The sequence below is a fragment of the Eumetopias jubatus genome, unplaced genomic scaffold, assembly GCF_037043125.1.
Source record: "Eumetopias jubatus isolate StellerSeaLion01/CBP00866 unplaced genomic scaffold, mEumJub1_p1.0 scaffold_10, whole genome shotgun sequence".
Classification (NCBI taxonomy): domain Eukaryota; kingdom Metazoa; phylum Chordata; class Mammalia; order Carnivora; family Otariidae; genus Eumetopias; species Eumetopias jubatus.
In genome coordinates, this window is record NW_028274816.1 from 52,271,647 (window position 1) to 52,299,338 (window position 27,692).

At 53.3% G+C, this 27,692-nt stretch overlaps 1 protein-coding gene across 3 annotated transcripts; it reads left to right on the forward strand.

Moving 5' to 3' along the window:
- Positions 1–27,100, forward strand: AXL (AXL receptor tyrosine kinase). Of its 3 annotated transcripts, XM_028095817.2 has the most exons (20): positions 77–223; positions 1,396–1,618; positions 1,960–2,060; positions 2,591–2,767; positions 7,499–7,579; positions 7,730–7,845; positions 11,352–11,562; positions 11,855–11,994; positions 12,593–12,743; positions 12,954–12,980; positions 14,246–14,378; positions 14,675–14,766; positions 17,279–17,374; positions 17,518–17,595; positions 19,067–19,159; positions 19,558–19,679; positions 20,294–20,403; positions 23,855–24,014; positions 24,504–24,640; positions 25,256–27,100. In XM_028095817.2, exons 1-20 carry the CDS (start codon positions 160–162, stop codon positions 25,605–25,607), a joined length of 2,664 nt encoding a protein of 887 aa, XP_027951618.1. In that variant the 5' UTR covers positions 77–159; the 3' UTR covers positions 25,608–27,100. The 3 variants fall into 3 exon arrangements, with proteins under 3 accessions (XP_087883737.1, XP_027951618.1, XP_027951617.1); XM_088027611.1 differs by lacking the exon at positions 12,954–12,980 and having other exon boundaries at positions 1–223; XM_028095816.2 differs by lacking the exons at positions 17,279–17,374; positions 17,518–17,595.
- The last annotated feature ends 592 nt before the right edge of the window (positions 27,101–27,692 follow it).

Genomic DNA, 27,692 nt, shown 5'->3' on the forward strand with positions numbered 1-27,692 from the left:
AGGGCCCCCCCCCCCCGCCGTAGCAGGCGGGCAGTGCCAAATCCGGGGAGCCCGGAGCTGGGGGGGAGGGCCGGGGACAGCCCGGCCCTGCCCCCTCCCCCGCAGGGTGCCCAGCAACTTCTGGGGAAAGTTTGGCATCGTTTGCGTGGTGCCCCGAGGATGGGCAGGGTCCTGCTGGCCTGGTGCTTGGCGCTGTGCTGCTGGGGGTGCGTGGCCCCCAAGGGTGAGTGATGGGGGCCTGTCGGGGAGGACCACCCGGGGCTGGGCTGGGACAGGAGGGAGCGGAGTGGGGGTGGATGGCAGGTGTTGGGGGGAGTCTGGGCTGGCTCGAGGAGCGTCTTTGGGACAGCAGAGAGGGAGACAGGGAGGCACCAGTCAAACGGAGAGAGGCCGGGGAGAGAAAGGGGCTCAGAGAGGAACCTGACAAGAAACAGAAACTGGGAGGGTCAGAGACGGAAAGAGGTGGACACAGAGGGGGACAGACAGACAGAAAAGCTGGGGGCCAGAGTGGGGCTGGACTTGACTGGGGGGGGGGCCTTAGGGAGAGGGGCTGAGCTGGGGGCTGCCCCGGAAGGAACCTTCCAGAAAGGAGTACGAAGTCAGGCAGTGTGATGAGGAGGGCTCTGGAGCTCTAGGGGAAAACCCTCGTCACTGTCACCCCCCCCACTTGTCCTTACCCCATCACTGTCTGCTCCGTCTCTGGGGCGGGGGGTCTCTGGTGCTGGTTCTAGCTCCACCATCTCTGTGGGGCTTCATTTCTCTGTCCCGGTCTCTGACTTTCTCTCTCCCTACTTTCTAGGTGTCTCTATAATATCTCTCTATCTCTGTCTCTGTCTCTCTGTTTGCCTTTGGTGTCTCTCCCCCAACATTTTTCCCCTCTCAGGGGTATCTCTCTCCTCATCTCTCATCCTCTGTGTCTCTCCGGTCTCTGTCCCTTGCTGTCTCTGACTCCTCATGTCTGACTCTCTCTGTCTTCTCTCTGTATCTCCTTCCCTGTTTCTCTCTCTCTCTCTCTCCTCTCCCTCCCCACCTCTTTTTCTTTGGCACCATCCACCAGCCCGATCTGTCAAGTCTCTAGAGACCCTAAGGGTGGGGGGGGCAGGGGCTGGCCCTGCCGGGCAGTTCGGGGCGTGGGAGGCTGCCAGATCCCCAGCCTACTACCCAACTGACCAAGGGTCGGGGCCCCTAGGAAGGATGGAGGCCGGACCCCAGTCCCCTGGGAAGGCTCCCATCCTCCCCCAAAGCCTCCACCCTCCACCCCCCCACCCCCACCCCACCCCACCCCCCACCCCCACCCCCCCACTGAGGTCACTTTACAACTATGTGGGCCTAAGGGCCTGGCAGGCTGGGAGGAAAGCAGGGGTTCCTAAGCTAACTCTTCCCCATCTCCCCCAGGCGCACAGGCTGAGGCAGACCCCTTTGTGGGGAGTCCAAGGAACATCACCGGTGCCCGGGGACTCATGGGGGCCCTTCGGTGCGAGCTCCAGGTTCAGGGGGAGCCCCCCGAGGTGACCTGGCTTCGGGATGGACAGACACTAGAACTGGCGGACAGTACCCAGACCCAGGTGCCCCTCGGTGAAGACGGGCAGGATGACTGGAAAGTGGTCAGCCAACTCAGGTGCCCAGCCTCCCCCTGACCAGCCGCATCCCTCCTGATCCCTGTCCCGCCCCCCTACCCCTACCCCCGACCTCCATCTCATGGTGGGTGAAAAATTATGGGCAGGAGCCCCACCTGGGCTGGAACCCCAGTGAGTCCACTCATTAGCTGTGTGGCTTGGAGCATGTGATGTAACCCTGGGTTTCACTTTCCTCTTCTGTAAAACGAGTTAATAATAGTACCCACTTCTTAGCTCTGAGGAGTTTCTAGGCCAGACCCCCCCACCCTTTCAATTCTGATGACCCCCGCCCAGTGTCCAGCGCAGACCTTGAACCTTTCTGTCTCTCCTCTTGCCCTGTTAGAATCTCCTCCCTGCAGCTCTCGGACATGGGGAGGTACCAGTGTGCCGTGGTCCTGGGAGGAAAGACCTTCATGTCTCAGCCTGGCTACGTTGGGCTGGAGGGTGAGCCCTGGGCACAGGGGTCGTGGGCAGGCAGGAAACCTGAGTGGTCAGAGGGTGCTGGAGAATTCAGGGGACATGCAGCCTGGGAGTGTCAGAGACCCTTAGCGGGTCGGGAAGCTGGGGAGTCTCGGAATTACTGGCGGCAGGCCTGGGTGAGATTATATGTCCTGGGGGAGAAAACATCTTGGGAGTTAATGACATGTCCTAGGGTCGACATGGTTGGGGTAGGACATTCTGGGGATCGGATTAGGGATCAGAGGTACAACTTAACCCTCTCCCCAACCCCTGGGGGCCTCGCTTTCCTCACTGGGATTCAGAAGTCCCATGGGTCCGATGCTGGTGGGGGCGTCAGGTACTGGGATCGTGTTTTCTTGGGGTCAAGGCGTGAGGGGTCGGACCTCTGAAGCAAGTTCTGGTGTCCTGAGGGATCAGATCTAGGGGTCAAAGAATCTGCAGCCTGCAACATCCTAACAGCAAGGCAGACACCTGGGGGGGCTCAGAGGGACCTTCAGCAACTACCATGCCCCCAGGCCTGCCTTACTTCCTGGAGGAGCCTGACGACAGGACTGTGGCCGCCAACGCCCCCTTCAACCTGAGCTGCCGGGCCCAGGGACCCCCAGAGCCTGTGGACCTACTCTGGCTCCAGGATGCTGTCCCCCTGACTCTAGCCACGAGCCACGGCCCCCAGCGAACGCTTCGAGTTCCAGGTAAGTCCGGGGATGTGCTCAGCCTAGAGGGCCAGGCAGGATGGGAATGGGGAGCAAGGGAGGCTTTTATGCCCCTGTGTGAACGTCTGCCCGGCCCTCTGTCCTCTGACTGTTTCTCTGTCTCTTTCTGCTTCTCTGCGTGTGCCTCTGTCTCTCTTCATTCCCCCCAGCCTATCCGAATAGAATTCTTTGTCCCAGGTTTCCCCTGAGCTGTCCCATGGCCCAAATGTGTGTGTGGGCCTGATGCCCCTTTGTCAGCCCTTGACCCCAAGCCGGGCACCGGAAGCAACCAGGCCCTCCTCTCCTCCACCTCCTTCAACCTGCCCCCTCTGTATTGGAAGAGCTTCCCTGGGGGGACAGAACCGAAAGCAGAGAAAGAGGAGAAAGTGGAAGACAGAGAAGGACAGTTACAGGGAGAGAGAGAGAACAAGAGATGCAGGAAGGGACAGACCACGGAGGTAACCTAAGGTGGAGAGAGACAGGACAGGGAGGTCGGAGTGACAGCAGAAAGCCTCCTAGCTTCAGGGTGACCATCCCCTTCTGCACCACAGAGAGATGGGGCAGGGCCTAGCTTGGGATCACAGAACGGTCAGAGGCAGGGCTAGGGCCCCTGGACACAGAGGTTTCTCCCTCAATGAGGAAGGAGGGATGGAGGAACACAGCCAGGCGAGGATCAGTCAGAGGAAGGCAGCTGGACCCTGGAGGGCATCAGCTTCCGCACCCCCCGATCTGCAACCTCCATCTGCTGGGATTGGGGGGAGGATCTCCTCCTGCCTGAGGGTCTCCCAGGCCAGAGGGAGGTGTCCACATTCTCAACATTCCGGGGGCCCTGAGTGTGCAAGGAAGAGGTTGGTGAGCATGCCAGCCCCTAGAGGGGTGACTCAGGCCCGTGGCTCTGGGGTCTGAGTCAGCCTGGTGGGACCCTGGAGATGGGAAGGGAGAGGGGGATGGGCCACCCAGCCCAGCCCAGGAAGGAGAAATTGGGGGCGGGGGCAACAGGCATGAGAGGGCCTGTGTGTGTATCAGTGTGTGGTAGAGCTGTAAGGGGAGGGTGTCTGTCTGTGTGTTTCAGTGTGTATGTGAGGTCTGGTTGTGTATGTATCCATGTCCCTCTGGATCTGGGTCTCAGTGTGTCTGTCAGCATCAACCTCCTTCTTGGGTTGTGCGTGCTTCAGGGAAGGCCAGCTTATATGGTGTTTAGTGTGTGTGTGTGTGTGTGTGTGTGTGTGTGTGTGTGTGTGTGTGTCTAAGAATACTGGTGTCAGCCTGGTGTCTGTCCTTCTTTGTGTTTGTGTGTTCCCAGCTGTGACTCACTGCGTGAAGGTGGAGTGTGTATGTGTGTGTGGGAGGGGGGGGAAGATGGCAGAGTGCGGGGAGGCAGTGTTTTGTGGCTATTTTCCATATAGCTCCCTGTGGAGAAGTGACAGTGTCACCTCACAGGTGTGCATCTATGGATGTGAGTGTGTCTTGGTGTGGGCACCTGTTTGCTGGTGGAGGCAGGATGTATCAGTGGACGACTTGGTGTTCCTCGGTGTGTTTGCACTGACTGTGGCTGTCCGTGTGTATTTGTGTCCATGCGTGTCTCTGTGGTTTCCATGTATAGGTCCCAAGGTGAGGGTGTTGGTATGTGACTCTCACATGGACCCCATATCTGCGTGTGTGTTTGTGTGTGTGTGAGAGAGAGAGAGAGAGAGAGATTCACAGCAGGCAGTAACGACTCGCTCCTGCTTCTGTCCTATCTTCCCTTGTATCAACCCCAGCCCTGATTGTCTCTCAGTAGATAGACTTACCAACCAGTGTGTGTGTGTGTGTGTGTGTGTCTGTGCCACCTCTATGCGCATGGCAGTTCTGTGTCTCCATCAGTGTTTATACAAGCATGTGTTTTGTATAGTCTGCATCTCCGTAAGTGTGTCTGAAGCAACCTGAGTGTCCAGCTGTGTTTGAAGGACTGGCTGTCTGTTTGCAAGCAAGTCAGCATTAACCTTATTCACGTCCTGGTACGTATCTTTTGGGCCACTTCAACCTCAAGGTCTGTGTGTCGCTCGGTGTGTGTATTTCAGCACACGGGGCTGGGTGTTTGTCAGTTTCAGCGGGGCAGGATGTTGCGTTGCTAGGTGTTCGCAGTCAACGAACCCATGGTTGGTTGTGTGTTTATGTTTGTGGACATATATGTGTTTCTCTGTGTATGTATGTGTATCAGTGTCGCCCCGGTGTGTAGATGCCCACAAGTCACTGGGTGGATATTGGTGTCACTGCGTGTTTGCGACCACATCGGCCCCTAATGTAGCATAGCCAGTGGCCGGTTTTCTGTTTTTGGGCCAGTAACGGCCCCTGTATGTTAAGTGTGATTCATTGTGTGTGCGTGAGGGTGGGGGGTTGGTGCTGTGTCTAGGAATTCTGTCCGTTTGTGTGTGTCTGTCCCTCGATCTGACTCAGGGCGTGCCCCCTCTCCTTCCATCCCTCTGATTCCCTCGGAAAAAGCGCGGGGGTGGGGGGAGGAGGAGCGGGAGCGGAGAGACAGAGGGACAGTGCATCTGGAAAGCACATCTGGAGTGGGCCGGCTCCAGTCGCGGAGGGAGAGCCCGCTGGAGGGGCGGGGGGTGTCCCAGGCCCCTCCATCCCTGCTCTCCTCGTCCTCAAGGTGCGCGCTGAGGCCAAGGACGGGGGATCCTGGGCCGCGCGCGTCCCCCCGGCCGCCGCCGGAAGTGCCGGAGCGGGAGGGGGGCCGCCCGGTGACTCACGCGGGGGCAGGAATGCTGCGGTCGGAACAGGACCCGGCTCCAGAACTCCCTCCCGCCCCGGGGCTCCTCGGGCGGGCAGCGCCAGCCCCCGCGCGGTGACCCTGGCGGGCCCCCACGTGCCAGGTGGCTGGAAGGGACCCAGGTTCCCCGCCCCCTCCGGCAGCCGGCCCGGGGCCGTCCTGCCCCTCCCCCGCCGGCGGGGGCTGTGGCCGGGCACCTGACCTTGGCTGCGAGCTGCCGCCTGGGCAGCGGCGCTGGGGAGCTTCCCTGCCCACCCCCTTCCGGCCTCGGCCGACTTTCCCTCATTCCACTCCCTCTGCCGACTGAGAAAAGGAAACTTTGTGTCTGCGGGTAGATGGTGGTGGTGGTGGGAACACACACGCCGACGGAGCAAGAGACACACACACAAGCCTGCAACATCCCTAGACACACACAGAACTGCGGTCACACGTGCAAACTCAAGACTTGGTCCTCTTACATCCTATCACCCGCACACTGTGTGTGTGTCTATATTTCCCTGTGTGTGCATCTCCGGGTGCCATATAGCTGCGTGTGTGTGCGTGTGTGTGTGTGTGTGTGTCTGCCTGTGTACCCACCACCACAACACTGGGGAGGGGAGGCAATCTACCCCCAGACACCCAGAAACACTCAAGACACATATTGAGGCGCTTGGGTGGCTCCAGTGAAGGTCTGCCTTCGGCTAAGTTCACGATCTCAGGGCCCTGGGATCTATCCCTACTTGGGGTTCCCTGTCCTCTCTCTCTCTCTCTCTCAAATAAATAAAATCTAAAAAAAAAAAAAAAGACACATATTAAGTCACTTACCCATGGAATTACACAGGCTCATATTTCTACATACATACCCAGAAACACTCATAGATATGCAAAGGCATACACATAAAGTCATTCACTCGTTTAACAAGCATTTATGGAGCACCTACTGTGTGCAAGGCCATCGTGGGCCCTGGGGCACACAGCAGGGGACGGAACAGACAGAAACCCCAGCCCTCCTGGAGCTGACATAGGGCGGAGTTGACAACCAATGAGCAAGACATACAGGTAATAGGTAAAGTATGTCGTGACAAGAAGAGCCAAAGAGGAGAAGTAAAGCTGGGGAGAGGTTAGATTATGGACGTGAGGTCCTGGCTCTGAACAGGGCGGCCAGGGACAGAGTGACGGAGAAGGTGGGGTCTGAGTCCTAAATGTGAAGGAGGACAGGAGGGAGCCATGTGCACATCTGTGACAAGACAGAGAGAACAGAAATGCAAAGTTCCCGAGATGGGAACGTGTCTGATGCCTGAGTTCCAGAAACACCCGGGGGCCAATGGCGGGTGGAGAATGGGGACAGGGGTTGGTAGGAGCTGAGCTTAGAGCTTGTAAAGGAGCAGACACCTCTAGCCCGACACACACCCAGGAAGGCCTGTTATCTTAAGTGTTTGTCTACTAGGGATATATGCTCCTACGTGTGTCTGTGTGGGTCAGTGTGACCGTGTCTGTGTGCAAGTATGTGATTGTGTGTGTGTGTGAATGTGTGTGTTGGTGTGTGTCTAAGTATGAGTATGTGTGCTTTTGTATGTGTGTGTATAACTGTGTGTTGGTGTGTGTGTGTAACTGTATCCCTGTGTACACGTATGAGTGTGTGTGTTTCTGAGTATTGTCTGTGAGCATATGTGTGTGTCTCTGCCTAAGTGTGTGTGTGTGTCTGTGTGTGAGTGTGTATATATGTATGAGTGTCTCTATCTGTCTGTGTGCCCTTGTGTGTCTGCATGTATGTGTGTCTGTGTGGTGGGGCATTAGGATTGAGGCCACCAACCTGTCCTTGTGTCTGGGGTTGGAGGCCTGTGTTCCCAACTCATCCCCTCCCCTTCAAGCAGGTGCCCGTGTGGGCCACACTGAGTGTCAGGCAGGGCATGGTAGGAGGTGGCCCAGCATGGCCTGGGAAACCCTCCTTCCCCTCTCTGACACTGGGCCTCTCCTTCTATGACTCCCAGGCTTGAACAAGACGTCTTCTTTCTCCTGTGAAGCCCATAACGCCAAGGGGGTCACCACATCCCGCACAGCCACCATCACAGGTGATAGGAAAGGGAGCTGGGGAGCTGGGTGTCAGAGGGTGTGGGGTCTGGGCCAAAGGTCAGAGCTGGGGTAGAGGGCAGGGGGGCTGGGGGGAAGAGCTTTGGGCAAAGGCCCCCCCAGGGTCAGTCCCTCTCCTCATCTCTCCACAGTGCTCCCCCAGCGGCCTCGCGACCTCCACCTGGTTTCCCGCCAGCCCACAGAGCTGGAGGTGGCTTGGACCCCAGGCCTGAGCGGCATCTACCCCCTCACGCACTGCACCCTGCAGGTGAGACCTCAGACTTTGCTCAGCCCTCCTTCCGCCACACATAAGCCACCAGCCCCATCCTGGGAAAGCAGCCCTTCCCAGCCATTCCTGTGTTGAAAGGCAGTAGAGCCTCGAGTCATGCCAAATGCCCTGGCTTCAAATCCTGACTCCACCAGCAGTGGCTGCAGGAGCTTGGGCCCGTGACTTAACCTCACTGGACCTCAGTCCTCTCACCTGTGAAATGGGCAGATAAGCCTGTTGTAAGAATTCAATGAGTGAATGCCAGGAGCAACCTTAAAATAGTATCTGGAACACAGGAAATGCATAATAAACTATCAGCTGTTTTAACTTTTTTTTTTTTTTTAGGATTAGTAATATTGACTCTGGCCAGAGTGGGAATCCTGAGACAGCAGGGCTCAGAGCCATCTCTGTCACCCCCGGGTACCCACAGCCCTGTGCTTCTCCCATCCCAGCCCTGATCACTCTGGGTTGTCACTGTCTGGGGGTGAGTCTGTCTCCCCACCGGACTGGGAGCCCTGGGAGGGCTGGTCCTGGCCTGTCTCAGTCGCCGCTGGGTCCTCACGATTGCCCAGCGCAGAGTCAGACCTAGAGCAGGACACGTTTGCAGGAGGAGACCTGAGTCTCAGTCTTGGGCACCAAAGTCGTGTCTGTTCTACGCTAAGAAAAACAAACGCAGATCTCTGAATACGAGACCCAGTTCTGGCCTGAAGTTCTTTGAGATTTGGAACTTGGAGTGAGGGTGGGACAGTGCGTGCCATGACAGATGACAATAATTAGTAATGACCAGCTTTTATGGAGCTTCAGCTCTGTGCTGGGCCTTATTTGGTGGCTTTATGCACACCCCTTTGTGTGTTCATGGAGCAGGGTCTGTGGAGACACCCGCTTTCCAGATGAAGAAACTAAGGCTCAGAGTAGTTAAACAACCTGGCCAAGATCACGGCCAGGAAGAGGCCGAGGTGGGATTCGAATCCTCATCTCCCCAAACCCAACCAGCCCCCCTCACCTCCTTAGAGACCATTCAGAGCCAGCGCTTGATTAAGTAAGAGCTGTCATTCTGGTATTTACGTGCCCTGGACATTATCTCATCCACTTGTCACTTTAACCCTAGAAAGTAATCTGTGAGCCCTCCCGTTTCCAAGGTAGGGAACTGAGGCCCAGAGGGGGGAAGTGACCTGCCTTCCCCATGGGCTTAAAAGGATAAAACTGATTAAATCCCCAAGGCTGGGCCCGCTTGGGAGACCTCAAATGCCAGGTCAGGCATCAGCTGTCCCCCCCCCAACCCACATGCGTCCAGTGCCCAAGAAAAGCAGAAGTGTGACCTCTTCCTTCTCCAGGGCTCACTTCCTGCTGTGCCTGGCCTGGGGCAGGAGGGTTCAAATGGGAGGGTCAGAGGGAAAAGAGAAGTGGGAGTGAGCACCGGGAGGCTGACTGTCTGGGCCGAGGTCCCTGTGTCCCCTTTGTCCTAGCAGAGGTTCCCCTCTCATCTGTCACTGCAGGTCAGAGAGCAGGCGTGGGACAGCTCCCCCAGCCCCCCCATCCTGTTACCCCCCATCTGCCCATGCCCTCCCAGGCCTTGCAGTGCGATCCTCTCCCCACAGGGGTCTGTGTGACTTTGGGCAAGCTGCTGAACCTCTCCGGGCCTCTGTTTCCTCATCTGTAAAATGGGAATGAAAAAAAGAAAGGGACCTCAGAGGGTGTCGGTAAAAAGGTTGTGGGTTCATCAGGATTGCACACTTGCCAGGGTGCATGACACCGAGTTGGCACTCCAGAAATGTTAGCTGTTGATAGGCTGTGCACACCGGCTTACGTGCAGCGTGTCATTAAGCCTCGCACCCTGCCAGGTAGGGGCTCCTGGATGCCTGTTTTCCAGAGATAGGAATGGAGACTTAGAGAAGTAAAGACACCCACTCTAGGTCACACAAAAAATGATACCCAAGCCAGGACTTGGATATCCAAGATTCTTTGGGTGCGCACCTGTAAGCAGTAAACTCCTTGTGAACACGCGGTGTGGCAGTGTGGTTGGGTCTCTGGGTTGCTCCGCCGGGGTTGGGGGGGGTGGGGGGCGGGGACCGGCAGCCTCTTTGCAGTGTGGGGCTGCGATGTGTGGCTGTAGAGGGTTTGTGGTTCTGTGTGGCAGGGCTGTACAGATGTCTTCCCCCGCTGTGGCCCCTGCCATGCTGATCACGCTATTCCCAGGGACCAGGCAAGCGTCCCACCTTGGGACGCCGTATAGGGCGTGCACTTTGACACTTGCAGCCCGGCAACCTCTCACGCACACACACACAATAATAACAATAAACACTCAGTGTGCGCAAGCTCCTCTAAACGCTTACACGCATCAATTCAGTCAACCCTGCAAGTTAGGGAGCCATTGTTATTATCCCATTTACCAGACGAGGAAACTAAGGCACGGTGCTAGGATCTGGTAGAGGCTGGAACTGAACCCCAGATCCAGCGTCTGTGCTTAGCGCGAAGCTCCACTGCCTCTCTGAACAGAGAAGTATTGTTACTATCGCCGATGTTCTTATTTTTTTTTAAGATTTTTATTTATTTCTTTGAGGGAGAGAGAGTGAGCACGAGCAGGGGAGAGGGGCAGAGGGAGAGGGAGAAGCAGGCTCCCTGCTGAGTCTGGAGACTTACGTGGGGCTCCATCCCAGGACCCTGAGATCATGACCTGAGCCGAAGGCAGACGCTTAACCGACTGAGCCACCCAGGCGCCCCAAGGCAAAAGTTTTGAAGACAGGTTGGGGTTTAGTTTCCAGCTTCATCAGTGACAAGCTGGTGACCTTGGGCAAGTGATTCCATCTCTCTGAGATGCACTGTCCTCATCTGTAAGTGGGGATGCACACGGTACCCACACACAGGGCTGAGGTCAGGGTCAAATGAGTTCAGATGTGTAAAGGGTTTTTCTCTTTTATTCAGATATCCATGATATGCGTAATCTTTGGTGTACTCCTAGATTGTTAAACACGAATATTCACCCATGTCACCACACTCCAGATCACCACCCACCAGCTCCCCACAAGGGTCCCTCAGTTCCCAGAGGTGCCCACTCTTCTGACTTCTCTTGTAAGATATTGCTTTGCCTGTGGTTGAATGTCATTGTCATTTTATTGATGCTGACCACCTGCCATGTGCTGTGCGGCTTCTCCGACGTTCAGCCTTTAGGCAGTCCTGGAAGGCATCCACTCCTCCAAGTGCCCATGTTCCAGATGAGGAAACAGGCTCAGAGAGGGAAAGTCTTGCCAGAGGTGGCTTTTGCAAGTGATGACAGAGCCACGTCGTGCAACTGGGGGGGTCTTCTCACTTTGCAAATGCAGGTCCCATGTTACACCAGCATGGAGCTCTCTCTCTCTCTCTCACACACACACACACACGCACACACACACACACACACACACCCTTGCAAAGTTGTATCATCACCCTGGGACCACCACCGCCGACTTGTGTGAGCCCCTCTTGAGATTTCATGGCTGTCCCATCCTCCGCCCCATCCCTCTCCCCAGGCTGTGCTGTCAGACGATGGGGTGGGCGTCTGGCTGGGAGAGCCAGACCCCCCAGAGGAGCCTCTCACCTTGCAAGCATCCGTTCCCCCTCACCGACTTCGGCTGGGTAGCCTCCATCCTCACACTCCTTACCACATCCGGGTGGCCTGTACCAGTAGCCAGGGCCCCTCACCCTGGACCCACTGGCTTCCTGTGGAGACACCAGAGGGAGGTAAGAAGGGGCTGGTGTGAGGCAGATGTCACTGCTCGCCTCAGTGCCACCCCCAGCATCTCCTATCACCCCTTGACCCCATGTGGCCTCAGTCCCTCCCGCCCAGCCCTGGACTCCTCAGCGTGGCCCACCGGCATCTCTCCCAGGCCTCTTCCCCATGCTTCCGCTCATGGGAGGCCTGCACGAGGTGCCCACGCGCATGCCCTTTGCACCCTGTCCCCGCTTCCTAAGAACAGGGGAGGGGGTCAGGAAGAGGTGGGGGTGCCAGCTTCCCCTCTCCCCTGTCCTCCAGTGCCCCTGGGCCCCCCCGAGAATGTTAGCGCTATGCGGAATGGGAGCCAAGCCCTCGTGCGTTGGCAGGAGCCAAGGGCGCCCCTGCAGGGCACCCTGTTGGGGTACCGGCTGGCCTATCGAGGCCAGGACACCCCCGAGGTGGGTGCTGCTGGCAGGGCTGGGGCGGAATGGCTGGGAGGAGGAAGATGGGGAGGGGATGGCAAGGCAGACTGGACAGTGGTGCGCGTTGGGGTAGTACGAGATCATACTGCACCTAGGAGAGCACATTCTGGGGAGGCTTAAGGGGTCCGGGGAAGTTCTACGATTCTATAGCAGATAATCGTAGAACATCTTGAAGAACTGGTGACTTTTCCTAATGGGCGCAAAGGTGGTCTTGGAGCTAGCAGCACCCTGGGTTGGAGAAATGGGGTGGGAGAGGGGGTGGGGGGTTAGGAGGGGATAGAGAAATGTGGGTCGAAAGATGAGGGTTCAGTCCCTCCCTTGCTAGCACTTGACGATGGGCGATAAATGAGGCAAAGCCCCGGTCCCGGTGGAGTTGATGGTGGAGCGGGCATGGGGGTGGAGAATGGAGGTAGGGGTGGTGGCAAGGGATGAAGCTTAGGAGGAGGTAGGGGGCAGGGGCTGCGGGGGAGGTGGGGGCTTTGAGAAAGATGGGGACTTCAGGCTGAGGGTGAAGTCTTAAGGGTTAGGGGCGGGTGGGGGGGCTCTACCCTGATGCTACATCTGGATGTCCTAGGTGCTCATGGACATAGGGCTAAAAAGAGAGGTGACCCTGGAGCTGCGGGGAGACGGGACTGTCCCCAACCTGACGGTGTGTGTGGCAGCCTACACTGCCGCTGGGGATGGACCCTGGAGCCTCCCTGTGCCCCTAGAGCCCTGGCGCCCAGGTAACTCCACGGTCCTGTTCAGCCCTCTTCAACCAATTCACAAGGACCCTGTCTCACGCAGATACCCCTGACTTGCTCCCTGTACCTTTCAGTGTTACTTACCCCAATCTAGGCTCTTTTCCCACCCGGAAGCTTAACAGGAGCCTCGCCCATGTCACACCAGTCTTACCCTCTCTGAGTATGTCCTGCCTCTGTCCTTTCTCCTCACAGGACAAGGACAACCAGTCCACCAGCTGGGTAAGGCTTCGCACCCTCTCTCCTCCCTCCTTTCCCTCAACGCCCACTGAGGACCCCATCACTACAAACATACCCATTGCCATTGCTTTCATGTTTCTCAAACTCATCACTCTATCTCAAACTCATCACATCAATCTTCTACTTCTTGGGTTTGTGTGGTCCTTGATGGAGTTACCTGGAATGGCCCCGCACATTGTAGGTACTCAATGAATGGTGGATGGATGGATGGATGGATGGATGGATGGATGGATGTGGGATGGATGGATGGATGTGGGATGGATGGTTGGATGGATGGGCAGACAGATGAGTTATCCCCTTCAAATCCATGCCTCTCAAATATTTCTCCAGCAATTCTCAAACATTCCTTCTACACCCATTGTACCCTCCTGGTACTATATGACAGCTCACCTCTTGTAACTCTACCTTAGGTATTCCTTACGTGCCTTCCTGCATTTCTTTGCATACCCTTTCTACACTAATCCCAGCCTCCTTTCCCTTTCATCCTATTGCAATCCTTTGTTCCTCACCCATGCCTCCAAAACCCAGTGCACACCCACAATTCTCATTCACAAACTCTGAATACTTTTCACACCCTCACCATATATCCCACATTGCAAATACTGGGAGGCTTTGGGTTGACACTATCCCACACTCTTCAGTTCTCCTTGTACACCCATCGATACTCCTCACCCCTTGCCAATCATAACCCATTCCCACTCTGTACACACCCACACCAAACTCCTGGTACACTCTGCATGTACCCATTCCCATCTTTTTACACACCATTTCAGCCCATCGCATGCCCACACTCCTCTCACACCAGAGTCACATCTTTATTAAATCACTGCTCACTACTTGTATCCAAAACTCCTTGACTACTCCTCACTCACATGCCCCAAACTCCTTGAACACTCATCTGACATTCTGTGCACCTTTCTTTGCATATGTATTTCTCTCCCATCCTTCGCTTTGTGGGAACCCCTCCATCATCAGCGCACACTCCTCAAGACCATTCCTTGGCCATTTGTCCACAAGTCTCATACTCCTTGTGCACGCCCCACACACCCATCCTACCCTCCATGCATTCTCTCCCCCGCTCACCTGCTTTCCACACCCAAGTCCATCTCCTTGGATAAGTGAATGCACCCTAACACATGCCTCATTAGATATTTCCACATCTGTCTCCCTCTAACATCCCATCTTTGGGGCCCGGGGAGCAGGATCCAGGGCTTCCCCCATGACCTGTGTGCCATACTCCCTGACAGTGAGTGAGCCCCCAGCCCCTGCCTTCTCATGGCCCTGGTGGTATGTACTGCTGGGAGCAGTTGTGGCCGCCGGCTGTGTCCTCATCTTGGCCCTGTTCCTCGTCCACCGGCGGAAGAAGGAGACCCGCTATGGGTGAGTTGGAACTACGTAAGTAGGGAGGTTTGTGTGGACTGGGATGGAGAGGCTGGAGTCAGGGAGGCCATGAGGAGGCTGGTGTGGGACAAGAGATTTCCAAGAATCAGGATGAGATCAAGGATTGGGTGATGGATGGAAGGCAGGGGGTAGAAATCCAAGACATGCTCAGCAAATGCTGGAGGGGAGGGTGGGCAGGGCTTGGGGTTAGGGTGGTGTTCACTTTCACTGCTGTCAGAAGGAGCGGGCTGCCCCTGGTTCTGCCCTGCCCTCACCTCCTGCCCATTCCCCCCCAGAGAGGTGTTTGAACCAACAGTGGAGAGGGGTGAGCTGGTGGTCAGGTACCGTGTTCGCAAGTCCTACAGTCGCCGGACCACTGAAGCCACCCGTAAGTGAACCTCACTCCTCCCTGCCCTGGTGGGGGGATGACGAGTGTAGACATTGGGGCCTGCTGGGCTCCTGTTGATGCATGAACCAAAAGTTTCCAAAGACCTTGGAATGCTAGGACGTGAGAACCACAGACCCTAAGAACAACAGAACTGTGAAACCACACAGACCCTTAGAATAATAGGGTCTTAGACAAAAAATCATAGACCAAACCTCAGAGCCACAGGATACTAGAACAGTGTAATGATGATTAAATATGACAATGATGGCAATGAAGAGGACAGGGTGGTAGGATGAGTGTGAAGCCAGTGATGATAGCCAACCTAGCACTTCCTATGTGACAGGTGCTACACATGTCATTTAATTGAATCCTCACGACAACCCAAAATGGTAGGTTCGTCACCCCACCCCCTACTTCATAGACGAGGAAGCTCTGGCAAAAGAGTGGTGAAGTAAGTTCCTCAAGGCCACACAGCTTGCAAGTTGGACAGCTGGGCTTCAAAACCAGGTCATTTTGCTCTGAAGTCCATCCTCTGAACTGCCTCTTGGGATTATAGAATGTTAGAGAGGTAGAGTCGATCTTGAATGAAACAATCACAGGCTCAATACTATAGACCTTTAAGATCTTGAAAACCATAGGCTCTTAGAACTCTAGACTCTCTCTAAGGCTGTGGAATTATGGAGGGTCCCAGCTCTGAAGGGACCGCAGAGGCCACCTCGTCAAACCTCTTCATCTTTCCAGCTGGGAAAGCTTAAATCCAGAAAGGAAAGGGACAGAGTGATGTCTCTCCCCAGCACACCGTGAGAAGGCTGCCGGGGCCCCCGGGAGATATCAGAAGGGGCTGGGAAAGACATTTATTTAAGAGAAGCAAGAATAGGAAACAAGGAAGTCATGGTGCTCTAGTGGAGTAACGTGCAGCTGAGGTTCTCAGAGTGTGAGTTGGGTCCCAGGGGGTCCCTGAGACCTCTGCAGGGGGTCCATGAGGTCAAAACTATTTTCATAATAATTCCAAGATGTTATTTGCCCTTTTACACTCCCATTCTCTCACACGTGTTCCGTGGAGTTTTCCAGAAGCTCTCTAATACGTGATGATGTCATCACTCTGTTGGTTGACGAACGTGTGCTCGTTTTTTCTTGTGTTTGAAAACTCTGTCCATTTTAACTTTGAATACACTGAGTGTTGATCCATATAAGCCCCCTGAACGAAAGCTTTTTGCCGTCCTCCGTAATTTTAAGAATGTGAAGGGGTCCTGAAATTTGAGAATTGTTGCTATAGAGCAATGAAAATAAATTACAGCTACACAGGAGAGCTACATTGTGGCTGTCTCATAGACACCGTGTTGAGTGAAAGAAGCCAGACACAAAGGAGAACATAGTATATGATTCCACAGTGATAATAATATCTCCAAACACAGAAGGCCAATCTATGGTAAGAGAAATCAGGAAAGTGGCCACTCTTGAGAGAGCAGGGCATGGTCTGTTCTTGACCTGGGTGCTGGTTACACTGTTGTGTTTCCTTTGTAAAAATCCACTGAGCTGGGGTGCCTGGGTGGCTCCGTTGGTTGAGCGTCCAACTCTGGGTTTCGGCTCAGGTCATGATCTCATGGGTAGTGAGATTGAGCCCCGTGTGGGGATCCCTGCTCATCGGGGAGTCTGCTTGAAGATTCTCTCCCTCTGCCCCGCCCCACCCCACTTGCATGCACGCTCTCTGTAAAATAAATAAATCTTTTTAAAAACTGGGGGGTGGGGAGCACCTGGGTGGCTCAGTCTGTTAAGCAGCCAACTCTTGATTTCAGCTCAAGTCATGATCTCAGAGTTGTGAGATTGAGCCCGGTGTCGGGCTCCAGGCTCAGCAGGGAGTCTGCTTGGAATTCTCTCTCTCCCTCTCTCTCTGCCCCTCCTCCCAATCTCGCACGTGGGAGTGTGTGCTCTCTCTCTCTCTCTCAGAAAGAAATCGCTGAGCTGCTCCCTTATGATTTGTGCAAATTATAATTCAATAAAAAGTTGCTAAAAATATTTTTAGCAACCAGTATGGCAGAACACTGATTAATCGGGGTGCCCAGTGGTGCAAGATTATGTTCCAGGCTCTAACCCTTCAGCTGCAGGTTTGGGAGAAGATTCAGGGGGTCTACAGGAGGAGCCAGGGTGGGATGTATGCTCAGGGCAGTAGCTGGTTTTGAATGAATGCAGAAGTATTTCAGTATTTTTTTAAGATTTATTTATTTATTTGAGAGAGAGAGAATGAGATAGAGAGAGCATGAGGGGGGGAGGGTCCGAGGGAGAAGCAGACTCACCACTGAGTAGGGAGCCCCTTGTGGGACTCGATCCCGGGACTCCAGGATCATGACCTGAGCCGAAGGCAGTCGCTTAACCAACCGAGCCACCCAGGCGCCCAGTATTTCAGTACTTTAATAATGGGCACATCCCTCTTGACACCCAAATGTCTCCTGAGGGTCAGCCCTGCTCCATGGCTCTGTCCACCCTCACCACCACCGCCCCCGCCCCCATGCAGTGAACAGCCTGGGTATCAGTGAAGAGCTGAAGGAGAAGCTTCGGGATGTGATGGTAGACCGGCATAAGGTGGCCCTGGGGAAGACGCTGGGAGAAGGTGAGTCTGCCCCATCTCCCCCAGCACATTCCCCTGAACCATGAAGTCCTTCACTTCCCCACCCATACCCAGTCACAAGAAATCAAGAAATGCAGTCCCCACAAGCCCCCCTGAGGTCAATGTCTCCCTCCGGTTCCCCGCAGGAGAATTTGGAGCCGTGATGGAGGGCCAGCTCAACCAGGATGACTCCATCCTCAAGGTGGCTGTGAAGACAATGAAGAGTGAGTCTGAGCTTGCATGTCTGCTCAGATGGGATCCCCACCCCCTAACCCTAGGCCTTTTCTCTATGCCCTAACTAGGCAGGAGAGCAGAAAAGCGGGTAGCAAATTAGCCCTGCCACAGAATCTCAGGGTTTCCAGACAGGAAGTGGAGTCCATGCTAGGTACTTTGACAGGAAGAATTTAATATGGGGAGGTTTACTACAGAGGTGCAGGAATGACTGGGAGCAGTGAAGCTGGAGAGTAGCAGCAGCAGTACATTACTTCTACCCCAAGACCTGAAGGGCAGAAGGAGGAAGTGGTGTTACCATAGCCCACAGCCAGGGACGCCTGGTGGGATTTGGGATTGCAGATTTAGAGGCTACCTTGTGGGAGCTTGAAACATACAGCCACCATCAAGGCAGTGTTGGAAGCAGTAAGGGTCAAGGGACAAGCAGTAAGGACAAGGTGAAATACCTTGACTTCTCCTTCTCCGCCCACCCACCTGCCAGTCTCCCATCAGTGCTTCCCCTTGGCAAACTCCAACAGGAAAACAGTATGAAAGGGAGCCTGGGAAATGTAGTTTTTGAGGACCAGCCCCCTGTGATACCTAACAGAACAGGGGAAGGTCTGGAATGAGGCACACCTGGCTTCATCATTTATCAGCTGTGTGATCTCAGGTAAATGACTCTCCCTCTCTGAGCTGCATTCCTTTATCCGGAAAAAAAAAAAAAAAGAATCATAATATTCTTGCCTCCTAGGATGAGCTGAAGCACTTAATGCTAGGGGTGGTATGTAGTATGTGCAATTAATGTGGACTGTGACTATATTATTTACGTGGTCAGTAAATAACAGAGGGTGGGAGCCAGTCTAGGGTCACACAGCACAGGAAGTCCAGGGCCAAGTCCTTTCCATACAGGGAAGAGGCATTGAGGGTCAGGCTGCAGCTGGTGGTGAGGGAAGAAGGATCCTTTCTCTCAATCACTGGGGCTAAAAGCTTGGGTTATGGAGTCATCAGTGTCTCCCGATTCATTCTTTATTGAGCACTTCTTATGTCCCCAGTTACGCTCTCCACCTAGGTTTGAGTCCCAGCTGTGTGACCTTGGGTGAGTCGCTTTGCCTCTATGAGCCAGTGTCCCGAGTTATAAAAAGGGACTAATCGTATGGATCCCCAGGGAAGCAGCCTAGCATGGTGTGTGCACCTGGACCTCAGAGCTGGCCCACCTGGCTTTCACTTCTGCCTCTCCCACTTGCAAGCTGTGTGTGCCCTTAGGCAGATTCCTGAACCATTCCGTGCCTTGGTTTCCCCATCGTTAAAACAGGGAGAATAATAGTTGCCCCTCAGAGGGTTAAACGAGTTAATATATGTACATATAAAGTGCTGAGTGCAGCACCAGGTACTTAGTAATCATTTTGATGAAGATGATGATGATGAAGGAGAGGAGGGGAGGAAGGACTCTTCCTCCTCCTTATCCACCTTCCTCTCTCCCCCAAGTTGCTATCTGTACAAGGTCGGAGCTGGAGGATTTCCTGAGTGAAGCCGTCTGCATGAAGGAATTTGACCACCCCAACGTCATGAGGCTCATTGGTGAGGGAGGGGCAGGTTTAGAGAGTCTCCGGGTTCCATGGAGGCCACCCCAGAAGGAAGACCCCTCCCTCTGGCACTGGGAAGATCAAACCTCCAGGCTCCCTGCTCCCCGCCCTCCCTCAGAGTCAGCAAGCTCTCCCCCCTCCTTCTTTCCCTCAGCTTGGAATGTGACCTCTGACCTTTCCCAGAAATAGCTGAGGTCCCCAGGAGGGCTCTGGAAACTTCCCTGGGAACAGTGCTGGAAATGGCTTCTCTGAAGCTTGGTCCTTGCCACCGCCCCCACCCCCAACAATTTGGAAGCAAGATTTGAGGGGGAGGGAGAGACAGAGCTGAGGGAGGGGATGGCTTCCCCTCCTGCCCAGCTGGAGTGACAGGGCTGCCTGGGGGCGGGGCGGCAGGTGTCTGTTTCCAGGGCTCCGAACGAGAGGGCTTCCCAGCACCCGTGGTCATCTTACCTTTCATGAAACATGGAGACCTGCACAGTTTCCTTCTCTATTCCCGGCTCGGGGACCAGCCAGTGGTGAGGGACATTTACTTGTCTGGTTCCCAGGTACTAATTGAGCACCTGTCAGGTACCCAGCACCGCTCAGACACTGGGAAGACCATGGTGACCAAGAGCTTGCTCTCATGGAGTCGTCTGCCAGTGAGGGCACCAGGAAATAAATAAGTTAACAAATAAGGGAGCAAGAAAACTTTAAGCGCTAGGAAGGAAAGAGAGTCAGATGAACCACAGAGAGGCCAGGCAGTTAGTTTGGGTGGACAGAGAAGGTCTTACTGAGGAGGTGACCTTGAAGGAAGAGCCAACTGGCGGGAGGTGGGGAGATCTGGGGGGAAGCAGTCCTAGCAGAGGGCTCAGCCCACAGGCAAAGGCTTAGAGGCCAAAATAAGCATAGTTTGTCTGAAAACCAGAAAGGAGACCCCTGGCTGGAGCGTAGGTAGCACGTCCAGAGCAAGGACAGTAGGAGATCAACCTGGATGGGAAGGCAGGAGGGGATTATATAGGGCCTTGTCAGAAAGAGGAGCCATGGGAAGCCACTGCAGGGCAGAGATAGGCACACACAGGAAGGGAATGAGGGAGGAGGGATGGGTCTCAGGGACGCTGCTGACCTCAACTCCCTCCTGCTCTGCCCCCAGTTCTTGCCCACTCAGATGCTGGTGAAGTTCATGGCAGATATTGCCAGTGGCATGGAGTATCTGAGTACCAAGAGATTCATACACCGAGACCTGGCCGCCAGGAACTGCATGTGAGTGCTGAGCCTTCGACAGAACCCCCCTCACCACCACCCCCAGCCACTGTCCCCTCCTCAGGGGAGCTGCTTCCCTCCTTCCAGGATGGCAGAGGGGTCTAGACACACATACCCCTCAGGCAGGCCAGAACTCAGGACTGAGATAGAGAGGTCAGCAAGGGAATTAGAGGAGCCTTCCTGGAGGAGGGGCCCTGGAACTGAGATCCTGGAGGGGTATTTGGATGTGGAGAGAGGAGAGGCAAGAGGGCGGGCTCAGTGGGCGGCATCAGGTGAGCAGAGGGGCAAAGATGACCAACGACAGTGGGAACATGGAAGCCTCATCTCTGTCCCCCTCCATGCTGAGTGTCATGCCTGGGGCTGCCCTTAGGGAGGGGCCACATTGAATAAGGGGACCAGACACCCTCCCCCCACCGCCCGGCCGACAGACATGCCTGAAAATAGGCCAGACTTAAACTAAGGTGAGGATGGTGCATGTATATATAAACACAGGCTTCAACTATTAGTTTCATTATAATATGAACTCAGAAACTGGAGCTGGAGAATCGGAATCTTCTTCAAGTTGTGTAAACGTTCGCAACTCTCGGGAATATGAACATTTCTTTGTTTTTCCCCAATTCTTTATGTGGAAAGTTGAAAGACTTGTACAGTGGATGCCCATACACCATCCTGGTGGAGATTATGCCATATTTGTAACATAACTTCATATCCATCCAATCCATACTCAAATTCAGTTGTCCTCCGAAATGTCTTTTGGGGCTGTTTCTTTTTTGCCCCAAATCAGGATCTATTCAAGGTCCCCCCAACTACATTTGGTTGCTATGCCCCTTTGGGCCTTTTTAATCTGGAATAGCCTCCCCCACCACCACCTTTTTTTTTTTTTTTTAAGATTTATTCATTGAGAGAAAGTGTGTGCATATGTGCCGGGGGGAGGGGCAGAGGGGGAGGGAGAGGGATAAGCAGACTCTGCGCTGAGTGTGGAGCCCTACAAGGGGCTCAAAGAAGGGCACGATCTCAGGACCCTGAGATCATGACCTGAGCTGAAACCAAGAGTCGGACACTTAACCGACTGAGCCACCCAGGCGCCACCCCCCTTTAATATTTTTACAGCATATTCTTTTGGAAGAGACCATGCCCATTGTCTTGTAGGATATGACATATATGTCTGTTTCCTTGTGGTGGCATTTGCCTCGTTCCTCTGTTCCCTGTATTTCCTGTTAACTGGAAAATGTATGTAAAGGCTTCAATAGATTCAGTCAAAATGGAACTTCCTTTCCTTCTGCAACTTGGGCTGATCCTAGGCAAGCCCCCTATGAAAGAGTGACGCTGAAAATCAGAGTAGACAACCGATTGTAATGCACCTGTTGCTTTTTTAAGTCAAAATATTGAGGAGTGCCTGGCTGGCTCAGTCAGTGGAGTGTGCGACTCTTGGTGACCTGGTTGTGATTTTTGAGCCCCATGTTGAGTGTAGAGATAACTTAAAAAAATTTTAAGGGGTGCCTGGCCGGCTCAGTGAGTAGAGCATGCAACTCTTGATCTTGGGTCGTTGAATTCAAGCTGCACATTGGGCATGGAGCCTACTTAAAAAATAAATAAATAAAATCTTTTTTTTTTTTTTAAGAAAATTCTTGGGGCACCTGGGTGGCTCAGTCATTTAAGCGTCCAACTCTTGATTTTGGCTCAGGTCATGATATCAGGGTTGTGAGATGGAGCCCCGTGTTAGGCTCTGCGCCGAGTGTGGAGCATGCTTAAGATTCTCTCTGTCCCACTGCCCCAACTCCCCCTTAAAAAAATAAACAAATGAAAAGAAAAAAGAAAAGAAAGTTCTTTGGAAAAAAAAATTTGAAATACTTACTTACCTAGTTGTCAACTGGCCACTACCCCAAGCCTCCCAACCCTCTCCACAGCCACCAGCCTGGATGCTTAAGCATCACCCCTCTCTGCCTCCCTGCCATGATCCTCTGGACCTTCCCTGGACCCAGCAGCTGAAGGGTAACTCCTGCCATATGAGGGGCCTGTGGGGTCTCTTCTGATTGGTCACTGCCCAAGCCCATCACCCTGGCTAGAACTCATCACTTTTTTTTTTTATATTTTATTTATTTGACAGAGAGAGACAGCAAGAGAGGGAACACAAGCAGGGGGAGTAGGAGAGGGAGAAGCAGGCTTCCCGCTGAGCAGAGAGCCCGATGTGGGGCTTGATCCCAGGACCCTGGGACCATGACCTGAGCCAAAGGCAGATGCTTAATGACTGAGCCACCCAGGCGCCCGAGAACTCATCAACTCTTAAAAAAATAGAATCCTAGGGCTCCTGGGTGGCTCAGTTGGTTAAGCGACTGCCTTCGGCTCAGGTCATGATCCTGAAGTCCCGGGATCGAGTCCCACATCGGGCTCCCTGCTCGGCAGGGAGTCTGTTTCTCCCTCTGACCCTCTTCCCTTTCATGCTTTCTCTCTCTCTCAAATAAATAAGTAAAATCTTTAAAAAAAAAAAATAGAATCCCAGAAACTCAGATGCAAAAATTAGAGAATCTTTTATTTATGTAAAGCACAAAAGCAAGCAAAAGCAATCCATGCTGTTAGAAGTGAAGATTGTGGGGGTGCCTGGGTGGCTCAGTCGGTTAAGTGTCCGATCTTGGTTTCGGCTCAGGTCATGATCTCATGGGTGGTGGGATCAAGCCCCACATCCCACGTCCTGGCCCCGTCCTCAGCAGGAAGTCTGCTTGAAGATTCTCTCCCTCTGCCCCTCCCCCCCAAAGTAAATAAATAAATAAACAAATAGAAGAAAGGAAGATTCTGGCTTCCCTTGGAGGGCTAGGAAGGAGGACTGGTAATGTAATGTGTTTCTTTCTTTCTCATACTTAAAAAAAAAACAATGTATATTTTACATACACTAAGACACACCTTATGTTGTGTGCAGCTTAATGAATGTTTACTTGTCTATAGACTCATGTAAACAACCGGTACTGGATCAAAATAAAGAACATTTCTAGGCCCTGGCAGGCTCCCTAACGGACTTCCCAGTCACTGCCCCAAGAGAAACCCTTATTCTGGACTTGAGTCACCTGTTCTCAAATGTCATATAAATGGAATCATGCAGTTTGTACTCCTTTGTGTCTGGTTTCTTTCGCTCAGTGTGATGTTTTTGAGGTTAGCCCAGGTCTCTGTACATATTGGTTAGTTCCTTCTTTTTCTTTGCTCTGTGGTATTCCTTATCCAGATGATGTCCCACAATGTTCTGTTTCTTAATCTGGGTGCTGGTTACATGGGTGTGTTTATGAAACTTCATATGGAGGGAACAAGACATGACACATTTCCCTTCAGTCTGGGGTTGACAGATCCTCACCCCCAACAAGGACAGCCTGAGTGGGAGATGGAGATGTGTTTGAGAGGGAGGGCAGGCTTCCTGGTGGAGGGGGCAGTGTGGTCACCCCGTTCCTCTCCCCATTCTGGGCAGGCTGAATGAGAACATGTCTGTGTGTGTGGCGGACTTTGGGCTCTCCAAGAAGATCTACAACGGGGACTACTACCGTCAGGGACGCATCGCCAAGATGCCAGTCAAGTGGATCGCCATTGAGAGCCTGGCTGACCGTGTCTACACCAGCAAGAGTGATGTGGTAGGTTCCTCTCTGACAGGAGTGGGGATCAGTGACCTGTTTGTCTCACACTGCAGCTGGGAAGCACAGGGGCCTAACCGCAGGGGTTAGGCATGTTTGGGTGTGTGGTGGGCATCTGTGAACGGTGGTGTGGACACACTGGGGAGATGTACAGGTCCACGTGTGCATGGTGGCAGGTCCATATGACAGACGTGTGGACAGTTTAGGTTGGGGGAGGCGGTGGTATGTATATGTGTGTACAGCCAGGGTGTGGAGGGTGACACACGAGACCCTGTGTCTGTCTGTGAAGTGTGTAAACGTGTGTGTGGACGAGCATGTCTGTACGTGCACAAAAGTGACCTCTGTGAGCGTGTCCCTGTGCCGGCGTTGCTGTGAAGAGCTATGAGACACCTGCGCACATAAATGTGGATATGCCCATGAACCCATGTGTTTGGGGGGTGTCTTTGTGCAGGAGAGATCCTCTAATTCTCTCCCCTCTGCCCCCCACAGTGGTCCTTCGGGGTGACGATGTGGGAGATTGCCACACGGGGCCAAACCCCGTATCCCGGAGTGGAGAACAGCGAGATTTATGACTACCTGTGTCAGGGAAACCGGCTGAAGCAGCCTGTGGGCTGTCTGGATGGACTGTGAGGATCCTCAGGACCCCACCCCGCCCCCTGCCCCATCCCAGATTTCACTCCAAAACCCTGAGCACCCCCACATGGCCTCAAACCTCTAAAACCTGCACAGAAGCCCTCAGACTGTTGAGGAAGCCATGCTGAGACCCCCACACCCCAAATTCTAATTCACCCCAGATTCCTGAGCTCCTGCACTTCCCCCAATGCTCTTCAACACCCAGGACCCTCTACCAGCCCTCCAGTTTGCCATCTTAAGCTTCTCCAAACTCACAGGTCTCTTCTGAGATATCCTCAGGATCCTTTAGGACACAGCTTATCAAATTTTGCTGTCTCACAGCACACAGAGGAGAGCAGAACGTTCATCCAGCCCTTTGAGGGCAAAGTCTGCTCTAGCAAACCCTCACTAGAACACCACCTGATACCCAGAGAGCCTCCCCAAGACCCTTTCCAGCTCCCGAGTGTCCCAGGATCCGCCTTCGGAAACTCTTGAGAATTCCCAGATCCCAATGGAAGCCCCCAAACTGCTCATGGTTCCTTCCAGTTCCATGAAATGCCCCCAAACTCCCAGAACGCTCCCCTTCTGAGCTCCTGCTCAGTCTTCCACCCCTCACTTTGCTGCCCTAGGTATGCCCTGATGTCCCGGTGCTGGGAGCTAAACCCCCGTGACCGGCCAAGTTTCTCAGAGCTTCGGGAAGATCTGGAGAACACGCTGAAGGCCCTGCCCCCTGCCCAGGAGCCTGACGAAATCCTCTATGTCAACATGGATGAGGGTGGGGGTCATCCTGAACCACTTGGAGCTGCTGGAGGAGCTGATCCCCCAACCCAGCCTGACCCTAAGGATTCCTGCAGTTGCCTCACTGCAGCTGAGGTCCATCCTGCTGGACGCTATGTCCTCTGCCCTTCTACAGCCCCTGGCCCCACCCTGCCTGCCGACAGGAGCTCCCCAACTCCCCCAGGGCAGGAGGATGGAGCCTGAGACAACACTCCACCTGGGACTCCCTCTCAGGACCCAAGCTAGGCACTGCCACTGGGGGAGCCTCCCCCCCAACTATTTCCCCACTCCAGGCCCCACCCCCAACTACAGCCTTCTCTTCCTACCTATTCTGCTTCCATCCCAGACAGATCCTCTCTCTTCTCCATGCCTCAGTGTCCCCGGGTGTAAAAGGAAGGGGTTGGGCTGCAATCCCTATGGGTCCTCCCAGGTCTAGCATTCCAAGATTCTGGATTCTAAGGTTGAAAGAGTCTAGATGCAAAGGTTTGAGGTTTCAAAGATGCTATTAGTCTTCAGCTCTAAGGACCTAAAATCCCAAAGTCTCTAATTCTAAAGTGCTAAGGTTCCAGACATGGAAGTTGCAAGGCCTATATTCTAAGGCTCTCAGAGTCCGTGGCTCGAGAGTTTTCTGGTTCTAGAATTCTTGATACAGCCCGCAAGATTTTAGGTTCTGAAGCTCTAAGATTCTAGTTCTAGGATCTAAGGCTCTATGATTCTAGATTTTGTTATTCTAGGGTCCTGAGTCCTTAGAGTATAAGATTCTAGATTCTACAATTCTAGACACGGAGGTTTTAAGGCCTAATGTTCTAAACTTGGAAGTTGCAAACCTCCTAGACTGTAAATCTTTGGGCTATAAGACTCTACATCATAAGGCTTCAAGATTTTATCTTCTCAAGTTCTAAGATTCTAATAATGGTTAATTATAAGTTCTAAGGCTTTATGATCCTTGAAACTCTTATTATGAGATTCTGGATCCTAAAGAGCTAAGATTCTAGAATCTGCAATTGAAAAGTTCTAAGAGTCTAAAGATGGAGGTTCGAAGGTCTAATGTTCTAAGATGGGATGTTCTAAGACTTAGTCTAAGAACCTAGATTCTTTGTCTAAGATTCTAGACCATATGCTTCAAGATTCTAGATTATTAAACTCTAAGATTCTACTGTTGTTCTGTTCTGTGTTCCAAGACACTCTAGACTATTGATCCAAGATTCTGGATCCTTGGCATCTAAGGTATAAGACTACAGTTAGTTGTAGATACCAAAGTTCTAATCAATTCTAATGTTGGACACATTTAGGTTCTATGCTGCATTCCACCTTTCTAGGGTTTTAATTAAGGGTCCAAGAATCCACAGTTCTAAGTCTTAAGATCCTAGGCACTGTAGTTCTACGATTCAAACGTTGTCAGATTCTAAAGGTCTACAGGTCAAGAATTCCAAGGTATGATTCCAAGGTTCTAATAGTATTCTGTGTGACTCTCCCCTTCTGAGCCACCTCTGCTTCCTCCTCCCCTCATGTGGGGGCATGGCTCCCCTCAAGCCTGTGCAGTAATGCATTGGGGATGCCTCCTTTCCCCAGGAGACGATTTCCCTCCTTTTGGTCCATGCTGCCCCCCTGAGCCAATCCCTCAAGCCCCCCTGTACAGAGGTGTGAACTCCGGCACCTCTAGAGGGGCTCAGATCACATAAAACTTTATAACCACACTTCTGTCTCCTCTTGTTTCCACTCAGCTGTCATGGGTGGCCCCTCTCCCTGGCAGCTCCGTTTCCCCATCAGTAAAAAGAAGGGTTTGGTGGGGTCTAGGAGTTCTCCCTTTACAAAGAGGGTAGAAATGAGCATACCTGTAGACAACGTAGACAAAAAGACACGAAACAAAGAAACACAGACTCTCTGAGATCCCTAGTGAGGAAGAGGCACTTAGATACTCAGTGTTAGAGACACTCTCCCCCCCAACCCCAAAGTAACAGACCCATGAGGACATACTCAGGCACTTTGCCACAAATAAGAGAGACACTGAAATTCAGACACATATAGTAACAGACGCGAAAAATTACATAGATACAAACATATTTACAAACATCTGAGAGGCAGATATTCACCAGGAATAGGAAGAAACTAGAGTAACACAGATTACGAAGGGTAAACACAGAGAGACACACAGAGTACAAGTACTCACAGACTCAAATGTTCAGATTCACATAGAAACACAGGCACAGAACACCTCCAGTCGTCACGGGCCCACAAAGGGACTCCTGCCAAGACAAACCACAGTGCTTTGCACGCCATCGAGGGCCC

What these genes read in the sequence shown, in the direction of transcription:
- AXL (XM_028095817.2), top strand. Translation starts at nt 160, where the DNA reads ATGGGCAGGGTCCTGCTGGCCTGGTGCTTGGCGCTGTGCTGCTGGGGG. An exon ending in GGGGTGCGTGGCCCCCAAGG is followed by an intron (nt 224 to 1,395) that starts GTGAGTGATGGG and finishes CATCTCCCCCAG; the next exon opens with GCGCACAGGCTGAGGCAGAC. An exon ending in TCACGCACTGCACCCTGCAG is followed by an intron (nt 7,846 to 11,351) that starts GTGAGACCTCAG and finishes CCCTCTCCCCAG; the next exon opens with GCTGTGCTGTCAGACGATGG.